This window comes from Notamacropus eugenii, chromosome 2, assembly GCF_028372415.1.
Source record: "Notamacropus eugenii isolate mMacEug1 chromosome 2, mMacEug1.pri_v2, whole genome shotgun sequence".
NCBI lineage: Eukaryota > Metazoa > Chordata > Mammalia > Diprotodontia > Macropodidae > Notamacropus > Notamacropus eugenii.
The window spans coordinates 438,455,833-438,481,846 of NC_092873.1; the positions used below are offsets into that span (position 1 = coordinate 438,455,833).

Below are 26,014 nucleotides of genomic sequence, written 5' to 3' on the forward strand. Positions count from 1 at the left end.
AAGAAGCATCAAGGTTCCCTTGGGGTGTATCAGAGATCATGTCCTTTGCAGTCTCTTACTTCTTCATGCTTCCAAGGAAAAGCTGTCTGGAAGACTTTGCATCCAGGAAAAAGGATGTAGATGAAAACAGAATGGTGTTGTGAGTTTTGTTATGCACTCAGGCCTGCGTGCCTCATACCATTTACTGCCAGCCTTTCAGACTTTTACTGGATGCCTCACACAACCCCCATCCCCACCCCCACCCCCAAACACTGCAAGAACCCAGAGGGGCTTGCTGCAGACAAATGGTTCTTTGGATCGAGGACTAGGTGTCCCAGAATCCTGGAGGGAGCCAGGGTTCCCTTAGGTTAGGAAATGGTGACACTTTAGGGAAAGAAAGCAAACGTGCTATATCCCCACTCCCATCTTTGTCTGGCTGTAAACATTGTGGGATCACCCAGCCCATGCCCAAATAGAGTAGAAAGGAGTCAATGGAGCGAACTCTGCCCCGGGATGACACTAGCGTCTAGTGATGGGGAAGGGAGTCGGCTCTGGACGCCCCTGGCTGCGTGGCGGCCCTGTACGCTCGCCTCTGCCTCCTTTTGCCCCTTCTCCGAGTGCTGCCAGCTGGTGCATTTTTGTATCTTTTCTCATTGCGCAGCCCCCCTCTTCTTTAAAAGGCTAAACGCTCCGTACTAAATTTGGTCATGCAGCGGCTCCAAGATTCCCTGGAATGTCCTCAAGTTTCAAACAGCTCTGACAGGGAGGCAGACCCGCCTATGGTCTCCGATGATTGGCTCCTCGGATGAGGGCTCTGAAGCTTTTGGCTCTTATTGGTCAACTGTGAAACCAGTGGGGTCTTCTCTTTATAACTATTATCCCCCGGGACAGAAGGGAGGCTGCTTCGATTTAACACTTCAGCACCTGCATCAAGGGAGAGGAAAGTAGCCACACGCTCATTCAGTCAGAGGATCTGCTTCCAAGCCCATTCTCCCTCATCCAAACTTCCACACTGAGCCCCTCCACCTGCTCACTCAGAAGTCCAGGAACCCCCACACCGCTTCACACACACGCACACGTCGCTTTGAGCTAAGCTCCATCCCTTCAAGATGTCCAAAGTAGCCAAGTACCGGAGGCAGGTGAGCGAAGATCCTGATATTGACAGCTTGCTGTCTACGCTCTCTCCGGAGGAGATGGAGGAGCTAGAGAAGGAGTTGGATGTGGTGGATCCAGACGGGAGTATTCCTGTGGGGCTCCGGCAGAGAAACCAGACTGACAAGCAGTCCACGGGCTTGTACAACCGTGAAGCCATGCTCAATTTTTGTGAGAAGGAGACCAAGAAACTTATCCAGAGGGAGATGTCAATGGATGTAAGTGAAAGCACCGTGGGAGCAGGGGCGTAGGGTGAAAGTGCTTTGGGAACTAGTCACTTATTCTAACAACGCTAAAGGGGCTTGGGAACAGAGCTGGTGAATTTCCTCCTGAAGGAATCAAGGTCACTGAAAAGGAAAGTTAGCAAAGGATTTTATAACCTTAGAGTAGCTACTGAACTAGCTCGTCCTTGTGAGCCTCTTAACCTTATTCTTAACCAAATTCTTGACCAAATACTCTTACCCAAATTCCCAAGCTTTTGCTGTATCTTGGGAGTGCCTTCATTCTTCCCACAAATTCTTTCCCACACTGAAAGTATATCTGGAGCATATGATGGCTGGATGGACACAGTGGCAGTTTTTAACTTGACTCCACCTTGCTCTCCCAAACACCTGCTTTGTCATACTTTTCCCCCATCCTGTTAAGCGTAGAGATAAGAAAACAGGGAATGGTGATGGCATCTTCTTGCCACCCCCAACTAAAGCTTGCAAGTAGACATGCATGTGTGATCTCATTTCTCAAACACTAGGGGTTTGGTTAACCTGGTGCTCAAATCATACCAGGTACATTAGGCAGGCATAGATACCAAAAGCAATGGAAGAAGGTGGGGCTGGTAGAGGACCCAGTGGGTTTTAACCTTAAACTTGGTTGGCTTCAAATTCACTCTCTTGGGAGGATGTCTCTCTAGCTCCTTCTCTAGACAGAGGAGCTCTTGGGGAACATCCCTTCTCTTTCTGTGGCTCCACCCAAACTTCCACTCCTTTTGATTACCAAATGTGACCCCCAGGCTTCTAGGTGGCACTCTTTTCCAGCACTACTTTGCCTTATGTAGTATGTGTTGGAGAAAGGGAGACAGGAAGAACATTATCTCCAAAACATTTGCCAACATCTGGGCTTTGCTTATACAGGATCTATACTCTGTTCTGGCTGTGAGCACATGAATCTGCATTGTTTCTAGAGCCCTAGTAAATGAGATTTCTGTATATTATAATACACATATGGGTGCCCCAGAAAATTACCACTGGTTTATGGCACATTATATCTTCTAAGAGAATGTGACTTGTTGATCCTCTCTGTCTGTACCAAACAGCACGAGCAGATGTTTTTAGGTGGGAAAATTGTCCTCCCTGGTTATATTAGTTCTTTCCATTATCCAGCAGGTACCCAACTCTTAATTGATCAAGGTGATTATTCGTTAGTTACAGCTTTCTGCAAGAGTTCTAGACTGTTCCAACCAGGGAGACTGGGGAAGAACTTGAAATGCGCTTGTTTATGCTAGCAGAGAAAATGGGAGATGAAACTGTCAAAATGTTATCCAACATTTCTGTTAAACTGTTAAACATTAAAGAGATGTTAAACATCTCTGTTAAACATTCTAATTCAGTACAATCTGGTAAGCATTTATTAAGCACCTATTGTGTGCTTAATAAATTGTGCTAGGTGCTATAGATAGAAAGACCAAACCAAAGCCAGTAACTGCCCTCAAGGAGCTTATATTTGCTGGGGAGATACAAGATACACATAGATATACTGTTATCTTTTCCACATGGGAGTGGGGTTAGGGGTACAGAAACTCCCTTGATCTGAAAAATCCATGTGAATTTTTTTGGCCCTCCCTTCATACCAGAGAAGAAGTCTGAATTTTTCTTTATTTTGTTAATGGGATGTTTACAATACTTTATTGTAAAATTTGGGTTGATATTGTACAATACTACACATATATTTTATGTATTTCTGAGTTTCTAAACTTTTTCTGTGTTGTCTGCGGCTTCCACAGAACTCCCCCAAAACTTCCCATTTAACTTCTTATGCCCACGGTATGTTGAAACCAGGATGGGGAAAGTCTTGATGTGGAAGAAATTGCATCTATTTGCAATCTACTGAATCTTGTACACATTATTGTATCCATTTACATGGAGACAACTCCAATCCTTTAGAAGTTGATAGTCTGAGAATCCAGTTGTCTTGAGTCTAGTGACACAGAAGAAAAACATAGCAATAGCCCAAATGTGTCTGACAGAATAGACTGGTGATTGTCAACCAGGAGAGGAGAACAGTAGCAAAGAGGGAGTATGGGAGTGGGATCAGGGTGCCTCTGTCCTGGCTTCCCTAATCTCCACATTTGTGACTATGTCAGGAAGTTCCAAGACTTTGGGGAGCCTAAAGTGCTCAGAGAGGTCTTAGGCTCTAAGACAGTAAAGTATGGCTGATTCTGTGAGCATCTATCTTGTCTTATCCCAACTTTGCTAAACAGAGAATTTCTGGGGCCTGATAACTCAAAGGCAGTTGTCAGGAAACATGAAGAATGAAATGAAACAGACCTGAAGATATTGACGCTTTTCTATGTCCCATCCCCCATTCTCCGTCTTGACTTCAAACTCCCTGCACTTTGGAGACTGGCCCTGCTCATTTTTTACTCAACATGTCTGCATCCCTCCATTTATGTCTGTCATCTGATGCTCATAAAGAAAGGGTTCCACAGATGCTACTGAAGTTTTAGAGAAAAGATTTTGGCTTTGATGGCAATCATGTAGATAAAATGCAGGACTCCAGGCCTCCTTAGAGTTCCCTTCATGACTTTCTCTCCTTTTGGAAATTTTGTCCACTGGATAAGCCTTTTCTTCTCTTTCATTCTTCTATTTTCTAGCCCCACCAACCATCTACAGCATGCTGGGAGACATATTCATGGTATATGCCCTCTATATAAGAAGACACGTTCTGAATTGTTTTGCTAGAGAGGGCTCGAGTTGAGATATCCATGTTTCAACCAAGGACATAACTTTGTTTGAGGCTGGTAGTGTGTTCTGTGGCCAGGGGACAGAACCCTGCCTTGGGCAAGTCTGACTGTATGGAGACTGATATTTCTAATATTTGCCTCATTGACACCATGCTGGAATCCAGTCAATTGAATTCAACAGTGAAGATGTTTATAGAATAAGAATGGGAGGGATTATATAGCTTTACCTTGCCACCTAGCCCTGTTCCCTCCATGTCACTTTCTTGGAGGCTATGCATGCCTCGCTTCTCCAATGAAGCCAGCAGCCATATTCACCACTAGGCAAATGTGGCTAACCACAGAAGAGACTGGTGGCCAGTGTCCTTCCTACCATTATTTTTTTCCTTTAAGGTCCCTTCTAATTTTATTTTTTAACAATTCTTTTGCTGTTCTTTTAAAAAAAATTATTTGTTTTTAGTTTTAAACATTCATTTACACAAGATTTTGAGTTCCAAATTTGCTCCCCATCTCTCCCCTTCCCCCACCCCAATATGGCATGCATTCTGATTACTCCTTCCCCCGGTCTTCCCTCCCTTTTATCTTTCCCCCTTATCCCCTTCCCCTTACTTTCTTGTAGGGCAAGATAGATTTCTATATCCCATTGCCTATATATCTTATTTCTCAGTTGCATGTAAAAACAACTTTTAACATTTGTTTTTAAAACTTTGAGTTCCAAATTCTCTTCCTTTTCCCCTCCCCACCCATCCTGATTGAAAAGGCAGGCAATTCAATATAGGTTATACATGTGTAGTTATGCAAAACATTCCCATAATAGTCATGTTGCAAAAGATTAACTATATCCCCTTCCATCCTATCCCACTCACCACTAATTCTATTTTCAACTTTTATCCTGAACCTTTTCAAAAGTGTTTGCTTCTGACTACACCCTTTCCCAATCTCCCTCCTTTCTATCACTCCTTTATCCTTATCCCCATCCCCCTTACTTTCCTGTAGGGTAGGATACCCAATTGAGTGTGTATGTTATTCCTTCCCTAAGCCAAATCCAATGAAAGTAAGATTCACTCATTCCCTCTCACCTCCCCCCTTTTCCCCTCCATCGTGAAACCTTTTTCTTGCCTCTTTTATATGAGATAATTTACCCCATTCTATCTCTCCCTTTCTCCTCCCAATATATTCCTCTCTTACCCCTTAATTTTATTTTTTAGATATCATTCCTTCATATTCAACTCACCCTGTGACCTCTATCATCTATCTATCTATCTATCTATCTATCTATCTATCTATCTATCTATCTATCTATCTATCTATATTTCCTCCAACTACCCTAATATTAAGCAAGGTCTCATGAGTTACAAATATCATCTTTCCACATAGGGATGTAAATAGTTCAACTTTAGTAAGTCTCTTATGATTTCTCTTTCCTGTTTACCTTTCCATGCTTCTCTTGATTCTTGTATCTGAAAGTCAAATTTTCTATTCAGCTCTGGTCTTTCCATCAAGAATGCTTGAAAGTTCTCTATTTCATTAAAATTCCATTTTTCCTCTGGAGTATAATACTCAGTTTTGCTGGGTAGGTGTTCCCTACCATCTTGCTTAAATAGTCTAGGTTGGTGGTAACCTATGTCCTCTTTGAGTCTAGGTTAGTGACAATCTGTCTCCTCCTCACCACCCCCCTTCCACACACCATGCCTAGCCTCAAGAGTACTCCACTATGTGTGAGTGACTGCCCCTTATTCAACAAATCATTATTGTTCATCTCTTTCATACAGAGGGCTAAAGTAAACATACTTGGGAGCTCTGAAGATGAAGCTACTTCCCTTTAGAAGTTTATAATCTAAAGGGTGAGATAATACCCTTGAGACATACTCTTCAGAACAGTTACAAGGAAGTATGTTTACATGGGAGAAAAAATGATGTTCATGATAGCATCAGGGTAGCAGAGATGCAGAGAATAGGAAAGGAAGGGGTTTTCTTCTTCCCCTTGATACCCATAGAAGACACACAACAAATGCTTGTTGACTGATTGATTGATTGATTTCTGGTTGACATAGGCAGAGAAGGCTATAGAGGCGAGAAATAAAAGAATCTTCTAGTGTTTGTTTCATCCATCCTCCTAACTCTGAGCGTGAACTTTGGTTAATGGGGAAAAGGATCCAGAGCAGTAACTAGCAATTTGGACATCAAAGTAAGCAGCAAACAATATGCCAACAGAGAGAATTTGGACCTCAAATAATTTTTAAATGAATGTGAAAAATAAATAGATAACAAAATAGAGATTAAAAAAAATTCCCACAAATCAGGTTTGTAATTCATGATGTGAACATAAAGTAAGAAGTTATCTAGTACATAGGTATTCAAAACTGTCAATTGATTGATTGATTGATAAGTAACCAAGATAAATTCCTTAGAGGAGAAGACAGTGATTTGAAGATAGGCATAATTAACAATGTAGAGAATCTGTCAGTCTCCTACTTTAATTCGTTTATCTTTTTAAAAAAAGTTACATGAATGTCCTTTGCTTTTACCCTATTCATCTCTCCCTTCTCCCTTCCAACTCAGCAAACCTTAAAAAACTTTAAGAAAAAGAATTTTTTTAGCAAAACCAACTCATTCATTTATTGTATTTGATAGTATAGTCACTCACCTCTTAGAGGCAAAGCAGAGAAGTACATTTTCTTATCTCTTGTCTGGGTCAGCAGAATAACACAGAAGTTCAGTTTCTATTGAATGAACTGTTCTTGCTAAGTAGATGCTAAGCTCTTGGTTGGTAACTAGGTATTTCTATACCACTAAAGGACCCCAGATGACACATGTTTTTGTCCCCCATCCTAGTAAGACTTTAGACTCGTATTGTTTACCTGGGTAAGTCAACTAGTTTTTATTTAGCATTTGCTACGTATCAAGTCATGTGCCAAGGGCTGGGGGCCATACAATTTTTTAAAAAGTATTTTGATAACTTTTCATTGTCAATATAACTGATTTCCTTTGTAGTTTTATTTATTTTATTTTATGTATTTGAAAACTTTATTCTGAGGAGTCCTTGGCTTCACCGGACTGCCCAAGGGATCCATGACACAAAAGAAAGCAAAGAATTCCTAGTCTAGAAGGATCTAACCCAGTCCAGTCCAAATGATCACCATGAAAGGAGATCCCAGCACATCCTTGAGGGGAAGGAGTATGTTTTGTTAGGAACCAAATGTGAAGCAAAATGAATCTTGGGATACTGACAGGAAGGAGTCCTGGGATTTGGTTTCCTTAACATATCTGACATTTATGCAGCACTTTGTATATGTTGGGACAGCTACGAGGTACAGTGGATAGAATACCCAGATCTGGAGTCAGAAAGACTCAGTTCAGATCTGGCCTCAGACACTTTTACTAGCTGTGTCACCCTGGGTTGAGTCACTTAACCCTGTTTGACTCAGTTTTCTCATCTGTAAAGTAAACTGGCAAAGGAAATGGCAAACCACTCCAGTATCTTGGCCAAGAAAACCCCAAATGGAGTCTCAAAGCATCAGACATAACTGAACAACAAAATTGTATGTATCAGCTCATTTTAGTCTTGCAACCACCTCGTGAACATTATGGTGGGCATTTCTTTTCAGATAAGGGTACTACAGATATTGTTATTCCCATTTTACAAATGATAAGATTTTGCTTCAGAGATAACAAGTGATTTGTCAACAGGCAAGGCAGCAAGTAAGAGTTAGATGGAGGATTTGAACCCAGATCTTTTTGATTCCAAGTTCAGGACTCTAATCATTCTACCATGCTGCCTCTGCTACTACAATAGCTAGAAATTACTATTATATCTGGGATTGGATTATCTTTTCTCAGCTGAATGAGAGACTTTCTGAGATGCATGGGTCTACCTTATTTCCTCCTATTAGATTATAAATTCCTTGAAGGCAGGACTTAGATCATATCTATTTTTTTATCTCCACATCTAGCACAGTACTATGCATATAGTAGGTCCTTGTTATTATAATAGATTTAGAGCTGGAAGGGTCCTTGGAAACCATTGAGTCCAGTTTCCTCATTTTGCACATGAGGAAACTGAGGTACAGAGAGATTTAAAAAAATTACTTGCCCCAGGTCACATAGCCAGGAAGTGACTGAGACAGGATTTGAACTCAGTTCTTCTTGGTTCCAAGTCAGGGCTCTATTCACTATCCCACCTACCTGCCTTCTATTCTATCTCCATTGAATCGAGTTTATTAAATTATTATCTGTATGGATGGAGCCTTTTCAAAGAGTCATCTGGGATTGATTACTCTTTGCATGATGTTGGCAGAGATCATGGAGGTGGAAGGGTGAAGGTGAAACCAGGCAACCTCCTTTTTATCTCTACCTTCAAAAAACAATGGACCACACTACAGACCATCAGGGAAATGTCTATCCTGGTGGCCTGACCCTGGACCTAGTATAGATTTTTCAGTTCCTCTCTTTTGATCCCAGATCAAGTCGCTTGGCCTTTTGAAAGATGGCTCCAGTGTCCTTGGGTCAGATTGCAGGAACCAGATCCCACCTAACTGATTTGTGCCTTCTCTTTCCTTCCCTAGGCAGTGGAGAAAATCCTGCCACTCCTTTCCCCTGCTTTGGCGTTACTAAGGGATGGGGATTAGCACCTGCCTTTGGCCGGGAGCAAGGACAGCAAAGCTGGATGGAGGGCAGAGGCAGCTGGGGAGCCTCTTTTAGGTTCTCTCCTGAGATAGAACCAATTTCCAGCTGCTACCATCCCCAGTGAGTTCATGGGCTTCTGCAACTCATCTTACAGATGAGGAAACTGAGGCAAACGGGGTTAAGTGATTTGCCCAGGGACCACAACTAGCAACTATCTGAGGTCAGATTTGAACTTAGAAAGATGAGTCTTCCTGACTCTAGTCCCAGCTCTTTATCCATTATGCTACCTAGCTACCCCAACAGTCCCCTATTGCCTATTCCCTTCAGAATAAAATATAAACTCCTCACTTCATGTTACCCCTTCTTTATGCACTCCATGTGCCAGACAAACCAGCCTTTTCACTGTTTCCTAGAATTCACATTCCATCTCCCTTCTCTTTGTACAAGTGATCTTCCATGCCTGGAAGATACTCTTCTCTTGTTTCTGTCTCTTGGAATTCCTTCCTCCTCATTGAAGATCTTCAGGTAGAGGCTGATGTCCACCTATTATAGTGAGGATTCCTTTTCATATGTTGGTTAGACTTGAAGGCCACCCAGGTCTCTTTCAAGTTTGAAATTCTGAGCTTCTGTGCTCCCTTGAAAGCTCAGCATAGGTTGCCCCTCCAATGGAAATGTCTCTGGATTCCCCCAGTTGTTAGTGGGTCTTCCCTCCTCAAAGTATTTTGTGATGTATTAACTTATCAGTCCATGTGTTGAATCCCTCCAACAGAGTGTACACTACTTAAAGACTGAGACTTTTTCTTTTTGTCTTTGCTCCATAGCAAAATGCCATACTTAATAAATATTTGTTGATTTGAGTGGATATGAACTTCTTCCCATTTCTTGCCTTTTCCTCTGCCCCTCAGTCTCTTAACTTTTTTCTCCTAACCAAATATCCAATGTTTATGCTCAGTATGTGCAGAGTCCCATTCTATATTGGGAGAAATACAAACTAAATGATAGCCATTTGGTTCATGCCCTTGAGAGCTTGCTAACTAACCAGTGAGATAAAACTTATTTCTGGAACAATTCACAAGATCGGTGATTTTGTCCATGTGGATTTCTACATCACAGCACCTCCATACCCAAGCAGAGGATATTTGTGAATACCTGCTGGAAAATATTTCCTTCATTGATCTCCAAAATGTTTTACTGATCGCACCTCTCTGAACGAGCTAACTAGGCTGGTCTTTGGAAGACAAACATCCAGTCTGTCACTGGTCCAAAGCTTTTCCAGTTTTGCAGAGAAATTATGTTGGTACAGTAGATAGAATGCCAGACTTGGAGTCAAGAGGCCTCATCTTGATGAGTTCAAATCCAGCCTCAGACACTGGTTGGTTGTGACCCTGGACAAGTCATTTAACCCTGCTTGCCTCAGTATCCTCTTCTGTAAAATGAGCTGGAGGAAGAAATGGCAAACCACTCCAGTATCTTTGTCAAGAAAACCCCAACTGGGATCACAGAGGCAAACATGACTGAGCAACAAATAAATGTCTATTGAATTGAATCCTTAGAATTTGTTCTTATGTTTGTGAGGCATAACCTTCAAGTACTCAGAGTCTTCTCCATGCTACCATGAGCCATCAGAGAGGCAGGCACCTTAGGGGAGGGAAAAACACATACATACCTGCTTGTTAACACCTTAAGAATAATGGTTATGGAGCAGCATGGCAATTCTTCAGGAGGCAGAGGGCAGAGTCAGTGTGGCGGCCAGAGTCAATGAGTCAGGGTGGCCCAGCCCATCCAGAGCAGGCCCTTTGTTTGTCTCATGGATGGAGCACAAAATAGTGTTCTGGCTCAACATCTTCCCTCCTTTTTTGTCCTGGTCATTCTCATCATTCTTCTTCCTGAGAGGATTTTGGCTCAAAATAAGTTTCTTTTTAAAAACTGTTACTGAAGTCATTTGTTTTTACATCACCTTCATTTCTAAATATATCTCCCCCTTCTCCCCTCCCCAGAGAGCAATCTCTTATAAGAAAATGTAAACAAGAGAGAAAAACACTGGCAGTATATTCAGTATTCCACCTCTTCAGCAAAAGGAGAGGCGCCAAGCTTTGAGGTCAAGCTTGGCGATTAGAATTACAGAGGGCTTGGGACTTTGTGATTATTGTTGTTTTTTCTACTTTTATTTCTATAGTCCTTGTGAATATTGTTTTCCTGGTTCTGCTTGCTTCTCTTTGCATCAGTTCTATGAACTCTTTGGATTCATTATTTCTTGTGGTAAAGGAACATTCCATTTGTGTTCATGTAACACAGTTGGTTTAGCTATTTAGAATCAACAGCCTTCTACTTTGTTTCCAGTTCTTTGCTATTAAAAAGAAAGTGTTGCTCTGAATATTTAGGTGTACATGGAGCCCTTCTTTCTCTCTTTAGTCTCCTGGGGGTTTATATTTAGAGGTGGGAGCTCTGCATCAGAGGACATGGATGTCAACATAAGCTTCTTAGCAAGTAGAACTCTTTGAACTTAGCCTAAATTTATACCTTCTTCTAGAGGCCTTTTCTGATTCCCTTAATTATTAGTGCACCTATTAACTTTTTTTATCTTTTATTTTCTTATCTACATATGTTTTATTTCTCCACAAAAGGAGATGGAAAACTCTTGAGGGGCAGATCCTTTCTTGCTATTGTATTTGATATTCAGTGACTGGCACATAGTAGCTATTTTATTGGTGCTTGTTGTCTGTTTAACTGGTATCTCATGAGCTTGAAAGGGTTAGTATCAATGTAACTAAAGTTTGCAGCTCGGGGTGACCCTAATCGGTGGTGTGCTAATTTAACAATCGGCTCTCTAAAAGGAAAAAAGGTGTTTGGCACACTTTTAAATTTAATCTGAATCATTACCATTTTTTAAAACCACTTTAAGTCTAGACAATCAACAAGCTAATAAATCAAGCCCTGATTGGTAGCATTTGATCATTTCTGAGGTGTAACTGCAGCTAGGTGGCGCTATAGTGCGCAGAGTGCCAAGCCTGGAGTAAGGACCCCAGCCAAGGGGTGGAGTATCTTGCTAATTAGAACATCTAGGAGGCCAGTGTCGCTGGATCAAGGAGTACATATCAGGGAGTGAGATCTAAGAAGACTGGAAAGATAGAAGGGAACTAGATTGTGAAGAGCATTGAATGCCATCTAACGCATTTTGTATTTGCTCTTGAAGGTAATAAGAAGCCACTAGAGTTTATTGAGTGGAGAGGGGAGTGATGTGATCAGACCTGCACAAATGACTTTGGTGGCTGAATGCAAGATGAACTGAAATGGGGAAGATGCTTGAAGCAGGCAAACCCATCAGCAGGTTATTACACTAATACAGGCATGAGATTGAGAACTACTCCTAAGTTGTAAGCCTAAAGGTCTGGCAGGATGGTGCTACTTTCTATAGTTTTAGGGAAGCAAAGATGGAGGGAGAAGACCATTTGGGGGAAAGATAACGAGTTCTCTGTCGGACATCCAGTTTGAGATGTCTGAAAGGCAAATGGAGATGTGACACTGGAGGTTGCTGTGGTCATTCTCTGGCTGTCCTCCATGTACTTAAAGTCTAAGTGATAAAGAGAAGACAAAAATGGGTCTAAAACTGGAACACCTAAGTCCTGAGGCTTAGATACTGTGTGGTGGAAAGAATGCGGAACTGATTAGGTATCAGGAGACCTGCATTCTAGTCCATATGCCATGTGCAGCATTGGTTAAGATCCATCCTCCTTTGGCCTTCAGTTTCTTCATCTTTGAAATGGAAATAATAAGACTTGTACTGTTTACCTCTCTAGTTTGTTGTGAGAGAAGGGCTTTGTCATCCTTGTAACATGGTTTGAAAGAGGTTTATTGTATCTATCTAACGCATCTATCTAGATCTTTCTAACTTAGACATTTCTATTCCAATGCCAAGTGAATCTTAGTGTTGGGAAACTAGGGGAGCCAATGGCAAACATGCAATAATAAGGCCAGGAGAATGGACATTGAATGTGGAAGGGATTACCTTCTTTTCTATACACTAGCTTTTATTTTGGCACCAAGCTTCATTTGCATATCCCAAAAAGCCAGGATATTCCACGGTAAGAAGGTCAAATGGGTGGTTAGAAGCTTCAGGATGAGACAGGACCTCCAGACCTGATAGGAGTTCCAGGATGAGACAGAAGTTGAGGATCTGAAATGGGATAAGAATGAAAGCTAGGCAGAAAATGAAGGCCCTGAAAGGAACTCACCAATGGGAGAAGGAGGAGAGCTGGTAGGGAACACATTTTCTCATCTCTTCTTGTACATTATAATTACCCTTCATTCATTATTTTTGTTGACTATGACATTATGCCTATTGTTTTCCTGCTTCTAAGAAAGATCTTAAAGGAGATGATTTAAGGAAGGAGGTGAAATACATTTGTTTATTGTTCTGCCTCTGATTTCTTTTAGTCTCTGCCTAATTTCTTTAAGGTTCCAGACATATGGGTTGACTGATTTGTGCGGTTGGTTAATATTATACAACACAAGGAGGCAAAGTTTCAGATCTAACATATTCTCCTTCCTCAGCATAATCTGGTAGAAGGAAAGGTCTGGTTTGGAGTTTAACTTCAAATGTCCCTAGGGTCTGTTGCAGAAAGGACAGCCTGGGTTACTAGGAAAGCTGTTTACAAACATCTCAGAATAGAAAGACCTTTTCACCTACCTCACAGAGATACTCTATAGATTGCTTCAGATTTTATTATCATTCACTTTTGCATCCCAATGCAAGTCCACAGTTAAGTGCACCCCTTCTTAGGCAGCAGGGCAAATGCTTAGGATTCCAGACCCCTGTGTTGAACTTTCTGGAAGGTAGGCCATTGAAGGATGAGGCATTTGGAAATTAGTGACACTTACCAGGATACCATTAGAAGTAGGAATAGGACAGGAACTGATTCCTCAGTAGGCATCTACCCTTTGAGGCCCCTCCCCGCTCCTGGACCTTTATACTTCCTCAGAGATTTGTGCAGAATCCCCAGAGTTTCCCATTGTCCATAGACCTCCTAGTGCCTGGGACTGCCCATTCCTGAACCAAATCTTGAGAGTCAGAGATCCAGATTTGAAACCCAGCTCCACCTTTTACAAGCTGACTGACTGTGAATTTCTCAGATGGGGAGAATACTCTGTTCCATCCACCTCACAAGGAAATGCTAGAGAATATAGCTAGCAATATTCATGCACACAGCAGGTGCTTGATAAATGCTGATTTGGGGGCAGTTAGGTGGTGCAGTCAATGAAGTGCTGGGTCTGGAGTCAGGAAGACTCATCTTCCTGGGTTCAGATCTGGTCTCCGATACTTCTAGCTGCATGACTCTGGGCAGTTTCCTCAGCTGTCAAATGAGCTGGAAAAGGATATAGCAAATTACTATAGTATCTTTGCCGAGAAAATCCCAAATGGGGTCACGAAGAGTCAGACATGACTAGAGCAACGGAACAACAACAAATGCCTGGTTTTCAGGTCCAGCTCTGCCACTTACCAGCTGGGTGACCCCGAATTGAGTCACTTGATCTCTGAGCCTCAAGTTTCCTCATTTGTAAAATGAGGATGAGAATATTCTTGGTGCCTAGCATGGTGCCCACCACAGAACAGATGCTTAATAAACACTTGCTGATTAATTCCTTCCTCACAAGACCACTGTGTGAGAAAGCATTAGATAAACATGATCTAGTGTTTTCTTTGCATCCATGCACCAATACCCACCTCTCCCCATGAAGGAAGGCAGTCTGGCACAGTGACAAGAGGATGGGCTTGGCAGTGAAAGTACTTGGATCCACCTCTGCTACTTAGTACCTTGGACAAATCATTGTGGGTTGTTTTGTTTGGTCACTTTTATCATGTCTGACTCTTCATGACCCCATTTGGGGTTATCTTGGTGAAGATCCTGGAGTGGTTTGCCATTTCCTTCTCCAGCTCATTTTATAGATAGGGAAACTGAAGCAAATAGGGTTAAGTGACTTGTCCAGGGTTATATAGCTAGAAGTGTCTGAGGCTGGATTTGAACTCAGGTCCTCCTGACTCCAGGGTTAGTGCTCTACTGTGCCATCTAGCTGCCCTTTGGACAAATCACTTAACGATAATAGTGGAACTAATATAGCACTTGAAATATATTATCTCATTTTGTCCTCACAACAACCCTGTGATATGTGTTACTATTAGCCCCACTTTACAGATGAGGAAACTGAGGCTGAGTGGTATGACTACTTGCTCAGGGTCACACAGCTTCTGAGTGCCTAAGGCAGACACTTGGGTTTTCCTGACTCCAAGCCAAGTACACCATCCATTGTGCTATCTAACTACCTAAATTCCCTAGCCTTTAGCTTCCTCATTTGTTAAGTGAGGAGGGCAGACTAGGTGAGATCTGATTTTCTAGTTCTAAGTTTTCTAGATTTTTCTAGTTCTAAATCTACAGTCCAGCCATCCCTTCCAGTTACTGTGGTAATGACATTGGCAGCAGCAGTCATTGAAGCAGGAACCTAGAATTTTTGACCCTTATAAGACAAGACTTTCTTTACCCCCTCCCAGGATGCAAGATGCAAGTGGTCTGTATTGTCCACAATGGGTCCTGATTAGATATCAAGACTGGGATAGAATCCATCCTAGCACTTCTTTCCCCACCTGCTCTTCTGAAAAGTACAAACTGCCTTGTCTTGAGTAACAAAAACACTTATTAAGGACCTACTGTGTGCAGGAGATTGTACTAGGTGCTGCAGTGAAGAGCTAGTGTTCAGCTAGATCTCTGAGGTTTGCCAAGGATTTTCCTCCCAGTAGCCTTCTGAGACAGGCAGTACAAATATTATCATCCTTATTTGACAAATGAAGAAAATAAGGTATGGGGAAATAAGGCAGAATAAATAAAGTGACTTGCCCAGAGTCATCTGACTAGGAGAATTTGAATGAGGTCTCCTGACTCTAGGGCTGGCAATCATATCGCTCCCCTGTGCTGCCTCCCTCTCTAAAAGATGTATGACATGCTTCCTTCTTCCCTTTGGGGGCCTCTGTGTAACTGGAGGAAAGGACTGGCACAGGAAATGAGAAATGAGGATATGATGCGAGGCAGCTGAATGCTGCATGAATAACCAGGAGTTCTCATACTTTTTAGTCTTAAGATCCCTTATGCTTTTAAAAATGACTGAGGACCCCCTATGCATACTCTTAAATAATTATTGAAAACCCACCAAAGAGTTTATGCTTATTTGGGATATGTCTATCAATATTTACCTAATTTAGAAATTAAAATGGATAATTTAAATATGTGTTAAGTCATTTACAAATAATAATCCCAATACATATTAACGTAACACATTTTAATAAAATATAAATATATTTTCCAAGACAAAAAAATGAGTAAATGGTAGCATTATTTTACATACTTTTGCAAATCTCTTTAATGTCTGGCTTAATAGAAGATAACTGGATTCTCCCATCTGCTTCCCCATTCAATCTTTTAGGATATGTTGTTGTGGTTAAGTATATGAGGAATATCCAGAGTCACCCAGATATGAAAGTGGAAAAGGCAAGAATATCTTATAAGGTAAATAACTGAAAATGTTATCTAGTAGGTAAATAAAATAGAGCATCTTATTTTATAGGTAAATAACATCTTAGTATGATTATAGAAACAGTTTTGATCTCTTGTCATTATCATTTCATAATAAAGGGCAGCTAGCTAACACAGTGTGTAGAGTACTGGTCTTGGAGTCAGAAAGATTTGAGTTCAAATTCTGCCTCACATGCTCTCTAGTTATGTGATGCTGGGCAAGTCACTCTCAGCCTCTCCTAGACTCTTAGCCTCTCTCAGCCTCAGTTTTCTCATCTGAAAAATGGGGATAATAATTCATCTTCCTCATAGTTCTATTGTGAGGAGCAAATGTGATGACATATATACATACATACATACATATACATATATAGTGATTATCAGACCTCAAAGCACTGTACAATCAATGGTGCTGAGCCATCTCCAGCCACTCTGATCTATACCTGGCTACTGGACCCAAATGGCTCTGGAGGAGAAAGTGAGGCTGGTAACTGCACAGCCCTCTCTTCCTCAAATCCAATTCAATGCAAGGCTGTCATCACCTCCCTGATGTCATGGTCCTCTTCAAGAATGAAGGACAAACCACAACAATATCAATGCTAGCTATTATGAAAATAACCAACCTGTCACCCCAGGAACCGTGCCTTTGACATGTCCTGTTGGCAGTCTGAGTTCCACTGTATTTCATGTAGGGTCTAGGTCTCTCTCCTGAGACCCTGCCACCCAGGAACTCTCAATCTTGTCCCAGAGACAATGGCTTAGAATAGCCCTGCCATTTACAAACACCACCTCTTAGCCCTTGCCTAAATCTGCATGAAGTTGTGCATTTACTCACACTCTTTGTAGGAAGTAAAATGTAATTTGGTGATTGTCTAAGGCAAAGGAAAGGGGGGAGACTTGGCAACAATTTAGTTCATCTAATTTCTGCAGCAGGCTACACTATTAGGGCCACTCTATTCTGGGAGAGGTCATTAGACCTATAATTTGATATTCCCCATCCACTTGTCAGTCAACAAGCATTTATTAAGTGCTTACTGTATGCCAGTCACTGTGTCAAGCACTGAGGATACAAAGAAAAGCAAAAGCAGTCCTTACCCAAAGGAATTCATAGTCTAATGGAGGAGATAGCATATAAATAACCAGAACATGCAAGATATGTACAGAGTCGGTGGAAAATAATCCCATTTCACTTTGGCCATTTAGGAGATCTCTTGGCCACTAATTTCCCCCTTTCTTTAGCTGACTCTTTGAATCACCAGCAAATGCCTAATTTCCCTCTGTAGGAAACGCACCCTGGACTGAATCACTGGAGAGTCAGTCAGTGTCCTCACCACATCAGTTCAGGACTTACGTTTGGGGATTCTTTCAGCATCATTTCTCAGGCTCCAGAATCTATACACTACGAATGAGTACAGAATGAAACCTAAGGCTATAGATGAGAGAGTCCCCCTAGGCCTTGGAGCTGCTGTTCATAAATATACTGTCCAGGGCCTTTAACAGAGCCTGAGAATTGGCTCCTTCCCTTGACCTTTGAGCCCTTCCCTAGAGAGGTGGCCAAGGAGTAAGCCCAGAAAGGAGGAGTCAGCCAAACAGGATGATTAATTAGACCATCAGCATGCTGTCAGCCAGCTAAGACTTATAGCCAAACAAGTGAAACGAAAATCCAAATGGAGAAAAAAAAAAAGACCTAACTGGAAACTGGAAACTAAAGCACTGGTGGTGAGTTCACAAGCTGGGTTCTCAGTCACCAAGGATGAAATGAGATACACAGCAAGGCAATCATTCTTAAAGGATCAAGTCACTGGAACTATGACAAACTATGACATCTGATAAAGGAAATGCCACCACCATCAGGGGTCTGATTTTTACGTTTGGACTCAATCTTAGTTTGTGTGCAGTCACCCAATAGCTAAGCAAACAGCAAGCATCTATTAACTGCTTATTATGGGCCATGCATGGAATCCAAAGATAAAAATGCTGTAGTTTCTTTCCTTGAGGAATTTACATTCTAAATATGTACCTGTGTCCAGAGGGTTAGGGCACTATACTGCCTCCCTTTCCCTGAGGTCCCTTTGAACTGTACCCATGTAGACAGTCTAGTCTGAGTTATGTTCTGGCAGATCCTGGCCTCTGATGAGAAGGGAGGGAGGGTTGGGCATTCTTTTCTCACACTCTTCTGCTTGTTAGACTCTCATCCCAGAGCCCTGGGGTCAAATTATTTGAGGCTTAGCCTTTGGCTCCTATCTAGTTCTTCTTAAAGAAAGAGGTAATAAGGTACGCAGTATTCAACATAAATCATTTTGGGGACAGGTTTTAATTTGACAAGATCTGGTAACTGATTGTAAATGTCTCATGAGGAATAATGCTGAGGTTGTGAACATGGGTGACTAAAAAGGATCATGGTAGTCTCAATAAAAACAGGAAAGTTTGGATAGGAAAATCAATACTAATCATAGAACAGTCACAAGTCCAATTATTGCTATTTTAGGCTTTTCCTTGAAAGGTCTTGAAGAAAACAAGGGATTCTAACATCCAAGGGTAAGGAGGGAGTGCGTTCCAGGCATGGGGGACAGCCAATGAAAAGACATGAAAATAAAAAATAGAGTGTGTGTGTGTGTGTGTGTGTGTGTGTGTGTGTGTGTGTGTGTGTGTGTGTGTGTGTGTAAAAACCAGAAGGCCAGTGGTTTTAGCCTCTAGAATGCAAGAAGAGGAATATTCCCTGTAATAAGGCTAGACAGGCAAGTAGGGGCCAAGGTGGAAAGGACTTTATATGCCAAACAGAAGAATTCTAGTTTGACTTAAAGGCAATAAGGAACAGTTGAGTTCAGTGAGTAGGGTAGCTATGTGGTCAGACCTGAATTTTAAAAATTTTTTTTAAATTCCTTATTTTGGTAACTGTGGGGAGGGTGGATTGGAGAAGGGGTAGACTTGAGGTAGGGAGGCCAATCAGGAGGCTGTTGCAGTAGTCTTGATGAAAGGACTTCAACTAGAATGGTGGCCATGTGAGTAGTGAGTAGGGGTCAGACATGGGAGATGTTGTGGAGGTCAGAATGACAAGATTTGGCAACTGATTGGAAATGTAGTGTGAGGGAGACTGAGGCATCCAGAATAATGCTGAGATTGTGAATGTGGGGGACCAGAGAGATGATGGTGACCTCAATGAAAACAGGAAAGTCTGGAAAATATGTTAAAATGTCCATGGAACATCCATTTTAAAATATCCAGTAGTCAGTTGGTGATGCAAGACTGGAAGCTCAGGGAGTAGCTAGGAGACACCGTGAATATAGCACTGGTACTGGAGTCAGGAGGACCAGAGTTCAAATCTAAATTTAATGCACTCATTAGGTATGTGACACTTGGCAAGTCACTTAGCCCCGATTGCCGAAGGGGGGAAAATGTCTGGAGCTCTGGAATAAGACTGGGGCTGAATATGTAAAAGGATGGGTCATCTATAAAGACTATCTTTAAATTCATGGGAGCTAATGAGGTCACCAAGTGGTAGTATAGAGAAGAGGGCCTAGGGCAGAGGGTTGGAATATATCTGCAGTTAGATGGCCTGATATGGGTGATGAATCATAAAAAGAGACTAAGAAGAATCTGTGAGACTTGGAGGAGAACCAGGAGAGAATATTGCCATGAAAACTTAGAGTCTGTAGGAGGAGAGGGTGGACCAGAAGTGTCAAATGCTACTGCAGAGAGATCAAGAAGGATGAGGACTGGGAAAAATCTTCATAGTTAGCAATGAAAAGATTATTGGTAACTTTGGAGAGAGTAATTTGGAAACCAAATTTCAAAACATGAGAAACATTTAAGAAGACAGTAGTCCCCTTTTGTCTAGATATTTGATGGAGGAAAAAAATAGAACATTAGCTTAAGGAGACAGTAGGATGCAGTGAGGGTTTTTTCAGGATAGAGGAGACTTGGAGGTATTTGTAGGCAGCAAGGAAAGAGCTGGTAGATAAGGGAGGGTTCAAAGGTCAGGGAGAGAAAAGGAAATGATTGGAGCAGCAAATCATTTGGAAAAGTTGGGAGGGAATGGCCTGGCACCTTCAGAAGCTCACCTTGATGAAGATACATGCCACCTCTTTATCAGACATTAGAATAAAAGAGGAGAAATAAGGGGTTGTGAAATGTAGAGAATGGGAGAAGAGAGAGCTCACAGTAAATTGCCTTCATTTTCTCAGTAAGGTATGAGTTGAGGTTCTAATGAGGAAGAGACTTTAGGAGACTTAAGAAAGGGAGGTGGAAAGGAAAGGAACAAGCATTTACTAAGGACCTACTGTGTGCCAGGCACTGTGCAAAGCACTTTACAATTGTTTTCTCCTTTGATCCTTCCAATAAACCTGTGAGGGAGGTGCATTTTACAGCTGAGGAAACTGAGGTAGAGAGAAGTTAAGTGACTTGCCCAGCATCTCACAGCTCATAAATGTTTGAGACCCAGTTTTACCTCAGGTCTTCCTTACTCCAAGGTGAGTGCTCTTTCTGCTACAACTACATATATGTTGTCTTTGAAGTCATTCCAGGAAAGCATATCCAGTAAGGATGGCAGTCAACACGCATCTACTGAGCACCTGATGTGTGCCAAGCATTGTAAGTAGTATTAAATGCTGCAGATTGATCAAGGAGGATAAAACCACAGAAAGGAACTGGATCTGGTCATTCTGAGGTTTCCGGTGAACTTCAGGAGAGCAGCTTCATTAGAATGATGGAGGTAGAAGCCTGATTCCCAGGAGACAGGAGATAAATAAAATATCAGGTGTAGACAATTTTTTCAAGCTGCTTAACAGTGAAGGGAAGGGGAGAACTGAAAGAATACATGAATGAAATAGAAGAAACCAGAGAAAGCTTTTGATTAGCAGAAAGTTTATCCAGTCTTCGAAAAATGGGATGATTGCCCTGAGACTCTAAACAAATTCCTAGGTCATGAGTGAAAATGAAAAAGCATTTATTAAGCACTTATTGTGTGTCTACACTGTGCTCAGCAATGGAGATACAGCTATAAAAGCAAAGACATTCCTTGCCCTAAATGACTTTGCATTCTATTTTTTTTTACATTTTTTAACTAATTTTTTAACATCTCTCAAAATCCACTTTCTCTCCCTTCCACTTCACCTACCTCCAATCAAGAAATAAAGAAAAAACCCCCAAAACCTGTTCTAAGATATAGTCAAACAAAATAAGTGCCTTCAATGACCATAGTAAAAAAAAAAAAAAAAGAAATCTCAATCTGCATTCTGAGTCTCTATCAAGAGGTGAACAGCATGTTTTGTTACTAGCCCTCTGTAACTACTATCCATCAATGTGCTGATCAGGTATCCTGTCTTTCAAAGTGTTTATCTTTATAAGATTATTGTAATTGTATAAATTGCTCTATTGGTTCTGCTTACTTCATTCTGCATCAGTTGATACAAGTCTTCCGAGATTTCTCTGAAAAACCATCTCTGTTATTTCTTAGAATACAATAGTATTTCATCACACTAATATGACTTGGTCAGCTATTCCTCAGTTTCTAATTCTTTGCCACCATGAAAATATAAATATTCTTGTACATTCTTAGTTTCTTTTTCTTATACTAATCTGTCCCTTAATCTACCCTGCCTGTTATTCCTCCCTCTTCCTTTTCCTCTTTGTCTACTATAACCCTGTTGAGTGAAATTGCTTTGTGTATCCATCTACACATATGTATTTCTTCTCATCTTTGAACAGTTCAGATGAGAACTGTCACCTCCTTGCAGGTAGAAAGGAAGAAGAATAAGCAATTACACAGTACCTACTACATGTCAGGCACTGTGCTAAGAGCTTTTTATAAATATTATCTCATCTCTTCCTCATAATAACCCAATTATTATCTCCATTTTACAGTTGAGGAAGCTGAAAGAAATGGAGGCTGAGTGACTTAATCAGGGTCACAAAGCTAGTAAATGTCTGAGGTTAAATTTGAACTCTGTTCTTCCTGACTCAAGGGTCTGTGCTCTATCCACTGAACCACCAGCTGCCTCAGTTGGAGAAACTTCAACGTGCATACCTTGATTATGTGAAGTAATTTTCCCCATCCTTCCTCTCTTTCTTCCTACTTCAGTGTATTTTTCTTTCCATTCTTCTTTTAATAACATCAAGACATAACCAAACCATTCCCAGGCCCTCTGTCTAATTAGACTCCCCTTACAACCTTGTTGATAGAGCACTAAGGAACACGCATAACTTTTGTCCCATAGCTTTCATCTCCCCATATTAGAATCCAAAGAGCTTATCCTTGATTAGTCTCTTATGATCACTCATGTTTTCTTTGTTTATGTTTCTTGACTCCTGTGTTTACACTTCAATGTTTCCATGCAACTTTAGTGTTTTCATCAAGAATGCTTGGAAGTCCTCTATTTCAATAAAGATCTATCCCTCTCCTCCCGCCCCCACTCCAGGATTATGTTCAGTTTTTCTGGGTTAGTTATTTTTGCTTATAAGCCTAAATACTTTGCTTTCTAAAACATCTTATTCCAGTTCTCCTGGTGGCTGCTAAATTGTATGTGACTCTGATTATGGCTCCTTGGCATTTGAATTCTTTCTTTTTGACTGCTTACAGTAATTTTTTCTTTGACTACAATATTCCTGGGAGTTTATATTTGTATTTTGTCTCCCAGGAGGTAACCAGTATAGTCTCTCTATTTTTAATTTGCCCATGGTTCCAAGAGATCTAGGTAGTTTTCTTTTAAGATTTCTTAAAATATGATGTTTAGGCTCTTTTTTTTGTCATGACTTTTAGGTAGTCCAATGATTCTTAAATGGCTTCTCCTTGATCTGTTTTCTAAATCAGTTGTTTTTTCTATGAGATACTTTACATTTTCTTTCTTTTTTCAGTTTTTGACTTTGTTTTAATATTTATTTTTGTATCATTGAGTCACCAGCTTCTGTTTAGTCCATTTTAGGTTTTGGGGCATTTGTTGCTTGTGCAAAACTTTGTATCCCTTGTGCCATGCTATTAATTCTCTTTTCAATTCTTTCTTCTATAACTTTCATTTCTTTCCAATTTTTTTCCTTTAGTGCTCTCATTTCATTAATAAAAAAAATTTTTTAACTCTAAAACGTTTTTAGACTCTTGTTTCATTTTTTCTAGGAATTCTGGTTAAACTTATCCCCAAGCTGCATTTTCCTTTGAGGCTTTGCTTGTAAATATTTTGGAGTCATTCTCTTCTGTTTTTGTGTCTCAAGTGTCCTTTTCATTAGAATAACTTTTAGTGGTAATGATTCTTTTTTTGGTTGCTTATGCCTCTAACCTATTTCCTGACTTCAGACTTTATGCTAGGGACAGTCTTTGCCTGCTTCTGGAAGGAATGTCTCCATTTGTCTTACTGCTTCTTTCTTGGGGTAACTCAGGTTAGGGACCTGTAAGCTTTCAGTGTTTCCAAAGTAGTCTAACCCAGGGCAAAGTCTGATTTCTGACCTCCCAAGTTTGAGTCTGAGTAATATTCCTGTTGCCCTTCCCTGTTTGGAGTTCTAGTAGACTGCTGCCAGACTCTGGAAAGTCAACTGATCAACTGGAAAGCTCTGCTGGTTTGGAGGGATAGAACTATAGGTTCCCTTTGGTCTGGGATTTCTACCCTGGTTATTCCATTGCTGGTTTCATACTCAGTTGGAAACTAGAACTGAGACCTGCTAGCTCTGAGCTACACATCTCTTGCTTACTTGAACTTGAACTTTTTCTTTGATCAATATACAGCCTAAGCCTGCTACTGTTCCTCACCATGGAACACTACTCCTTGATACTGATCTACTCAGTCCAGGTCTGTGTCTTGGAACTGAGTAGTGAGCAACATGTATTCATTGTTTAGGTTCCTCAGAACTGAATTTCAGACATCTTCCTGTCCTGATACACAGCCTCTCCCTGCACTTAACTACTTCGTATGGCCATTCCTGCTTAGAACTGTCCCCATTGTCCATAAACATTTCTCTTTGTCTCTCTATGACAATCTGGCCTGAGAGAGCTTCAAGTCACTCTTGCTTCTTTTCTTTATGGAAAAACCCAAATGTAATATGTTATTCATCAAACCACTGGATGAATGCTTACATCTTCTCTGGAAGGGTCCTAATCTGTGCAGTTTTCTCCTTTCTCCATAGTACAAAAGACACAAATTGTATTCCTAAGTAGGACTGAAAACTATTCCTCTGTCACTCTCCTTGGTCCTCCTCTTGAACCAGAGAAGAATTTGGCAATCCATTAAGCATCATCTGTGTGCTCAGTTTAGATCTGATAGTTTAGCCCAGGGGCTTCTTCTGTTGTCAGCTTTCTGGACACTTATATTGCATCCTGGGAAATTATCAGAGTTGAAAGAATAGTTGGAAATGGGTATTACCCAACTCATGTCCTCCTCCTCCTATCCCCTATCTCAAAAGAGACATGGAAGAGAAGGAACATTCTCTCCAAGCTGTACCTAAGCATCTAGGACACAAATGAAACAGATGATGCTGTCCTTTGTATTGAAAAATGGATTTTTAAATCTCCTTAAAAAGTACCCTTCTGCTGAACCTTTTCTTCTGAGGATTTCCATGATCAGCTCATTAATCCTAGCTTGGAAGCTAACCAGATAGAATTATAGACTGTTATCTTGGAAGACCAGGGACTTTATTGTTGGCAGGAATAACAGCAAAGGCAAGAACATAAAACAAAGGAACTTAGGCAGAGATGGCCAGTTTCACTGACTCCATCAAGCTCTTTTCAGTCTTTTCCCAGTTGTTCTGTAAGGCAATCAGGAGGTTGAGAGAAACCTCAAACTCAGCCAGTTCTTTTGCAGTTTTTCTAAGTGGAACCACCAGATGATAGACTAATGACTAGGGCTATGATAGGAATTAAAGGTAACTTTTAAACTCCAAGTCATGTAGTAGTCTGGATCCAGAGAGTCTGAGACTTGCAAGAGGTAAAAGGTTGTAAGGAGAGACAATATTAACCTGAGACCTTCAAGGGCTACTGGATGAAGGTGAGCCCTGGGCAATGGCCTTGGGTTTATGACTAAAAGAGCTGAGCTCTACTTGAAAAAACCTTAGAAATCAATCAGTCAATTGAGAACGATTTATTAAAGCACTTACTATGTGCAGCTAGAAAGCACAGTGTGTAGAGTGTCAGTCCTAGAGTCAGGAAGGCTGATTTCTTGAGGACAAATCTGGCTCCAGGCACCTGCTAGCTGTGTGACCCTGGGCAAGTCACTTAACTCCATTTGCCTTAGTTCCCTCATCTGTAAAATGAGTTGCAGAAGGAAATGGTGAACCACTCTAGCATCTTTGCCATGAAAACTCCCAATGGGATGACAAAGAGTTGGGTGTGACTGAAATATGATTGAAAAACAATATGGGCCAGGTACTATACTAAGCTCATCTAATTCAATACCTTCATTTTATAGATGAAGAAATGAAGAGATTTTCCCAGGCCCCTAAACCCATTAAGCAGATGAGCTAGGACTCAAAGTCAAGTCTCTTGACTTCAAGGTCTCATGTGCTTTCTTTAAAAAAAAATTTTTTTTAATTCCTCCCAAATTAACCAGCATTTATTTTCTATCCTTTACCTCCCCACTCCCACCCACTGGAAAATGAAAAAGAAAAACCCTTGTAACAAATATTTATAGTTAAGCAAAACAAATTCCCACTTTGGCCATGTCCAAAAATGTATGTCCCACTCTGGCTCTAGAGTCCCTCACTTCTCTAACAGGAGTTGGGTAGTGTTCTTCTTCCTTGATCCCCTGGTCATTGTATTGATCAGAGT

General features: G+C 41.0%; 1 protein-coding gene across 1 annotated transcript in view; it reads left to right on the top strand.

Moving 5' to 3' along the window:
* Positions 1-832: 832 nt before the first annotated feature.
* The window catches only part of LMOD1 (leiomodin 1), a 59,591-nt gene continuing 34,409 nt past the window's right edge, over positions 833-26,014 (top strand). The window contains exon 1 of the mRNA XM_072648212.1: positions 833-1,349. Within this exon, the coding sequence (XP_072504313.1) occupies positions 1,089-1,349 (261 nt within the window). The 5' untranslated portion in view covers positions 833-1,088. The remainder of the gene's footprint in view (positions 1,350-26,014) is intronic.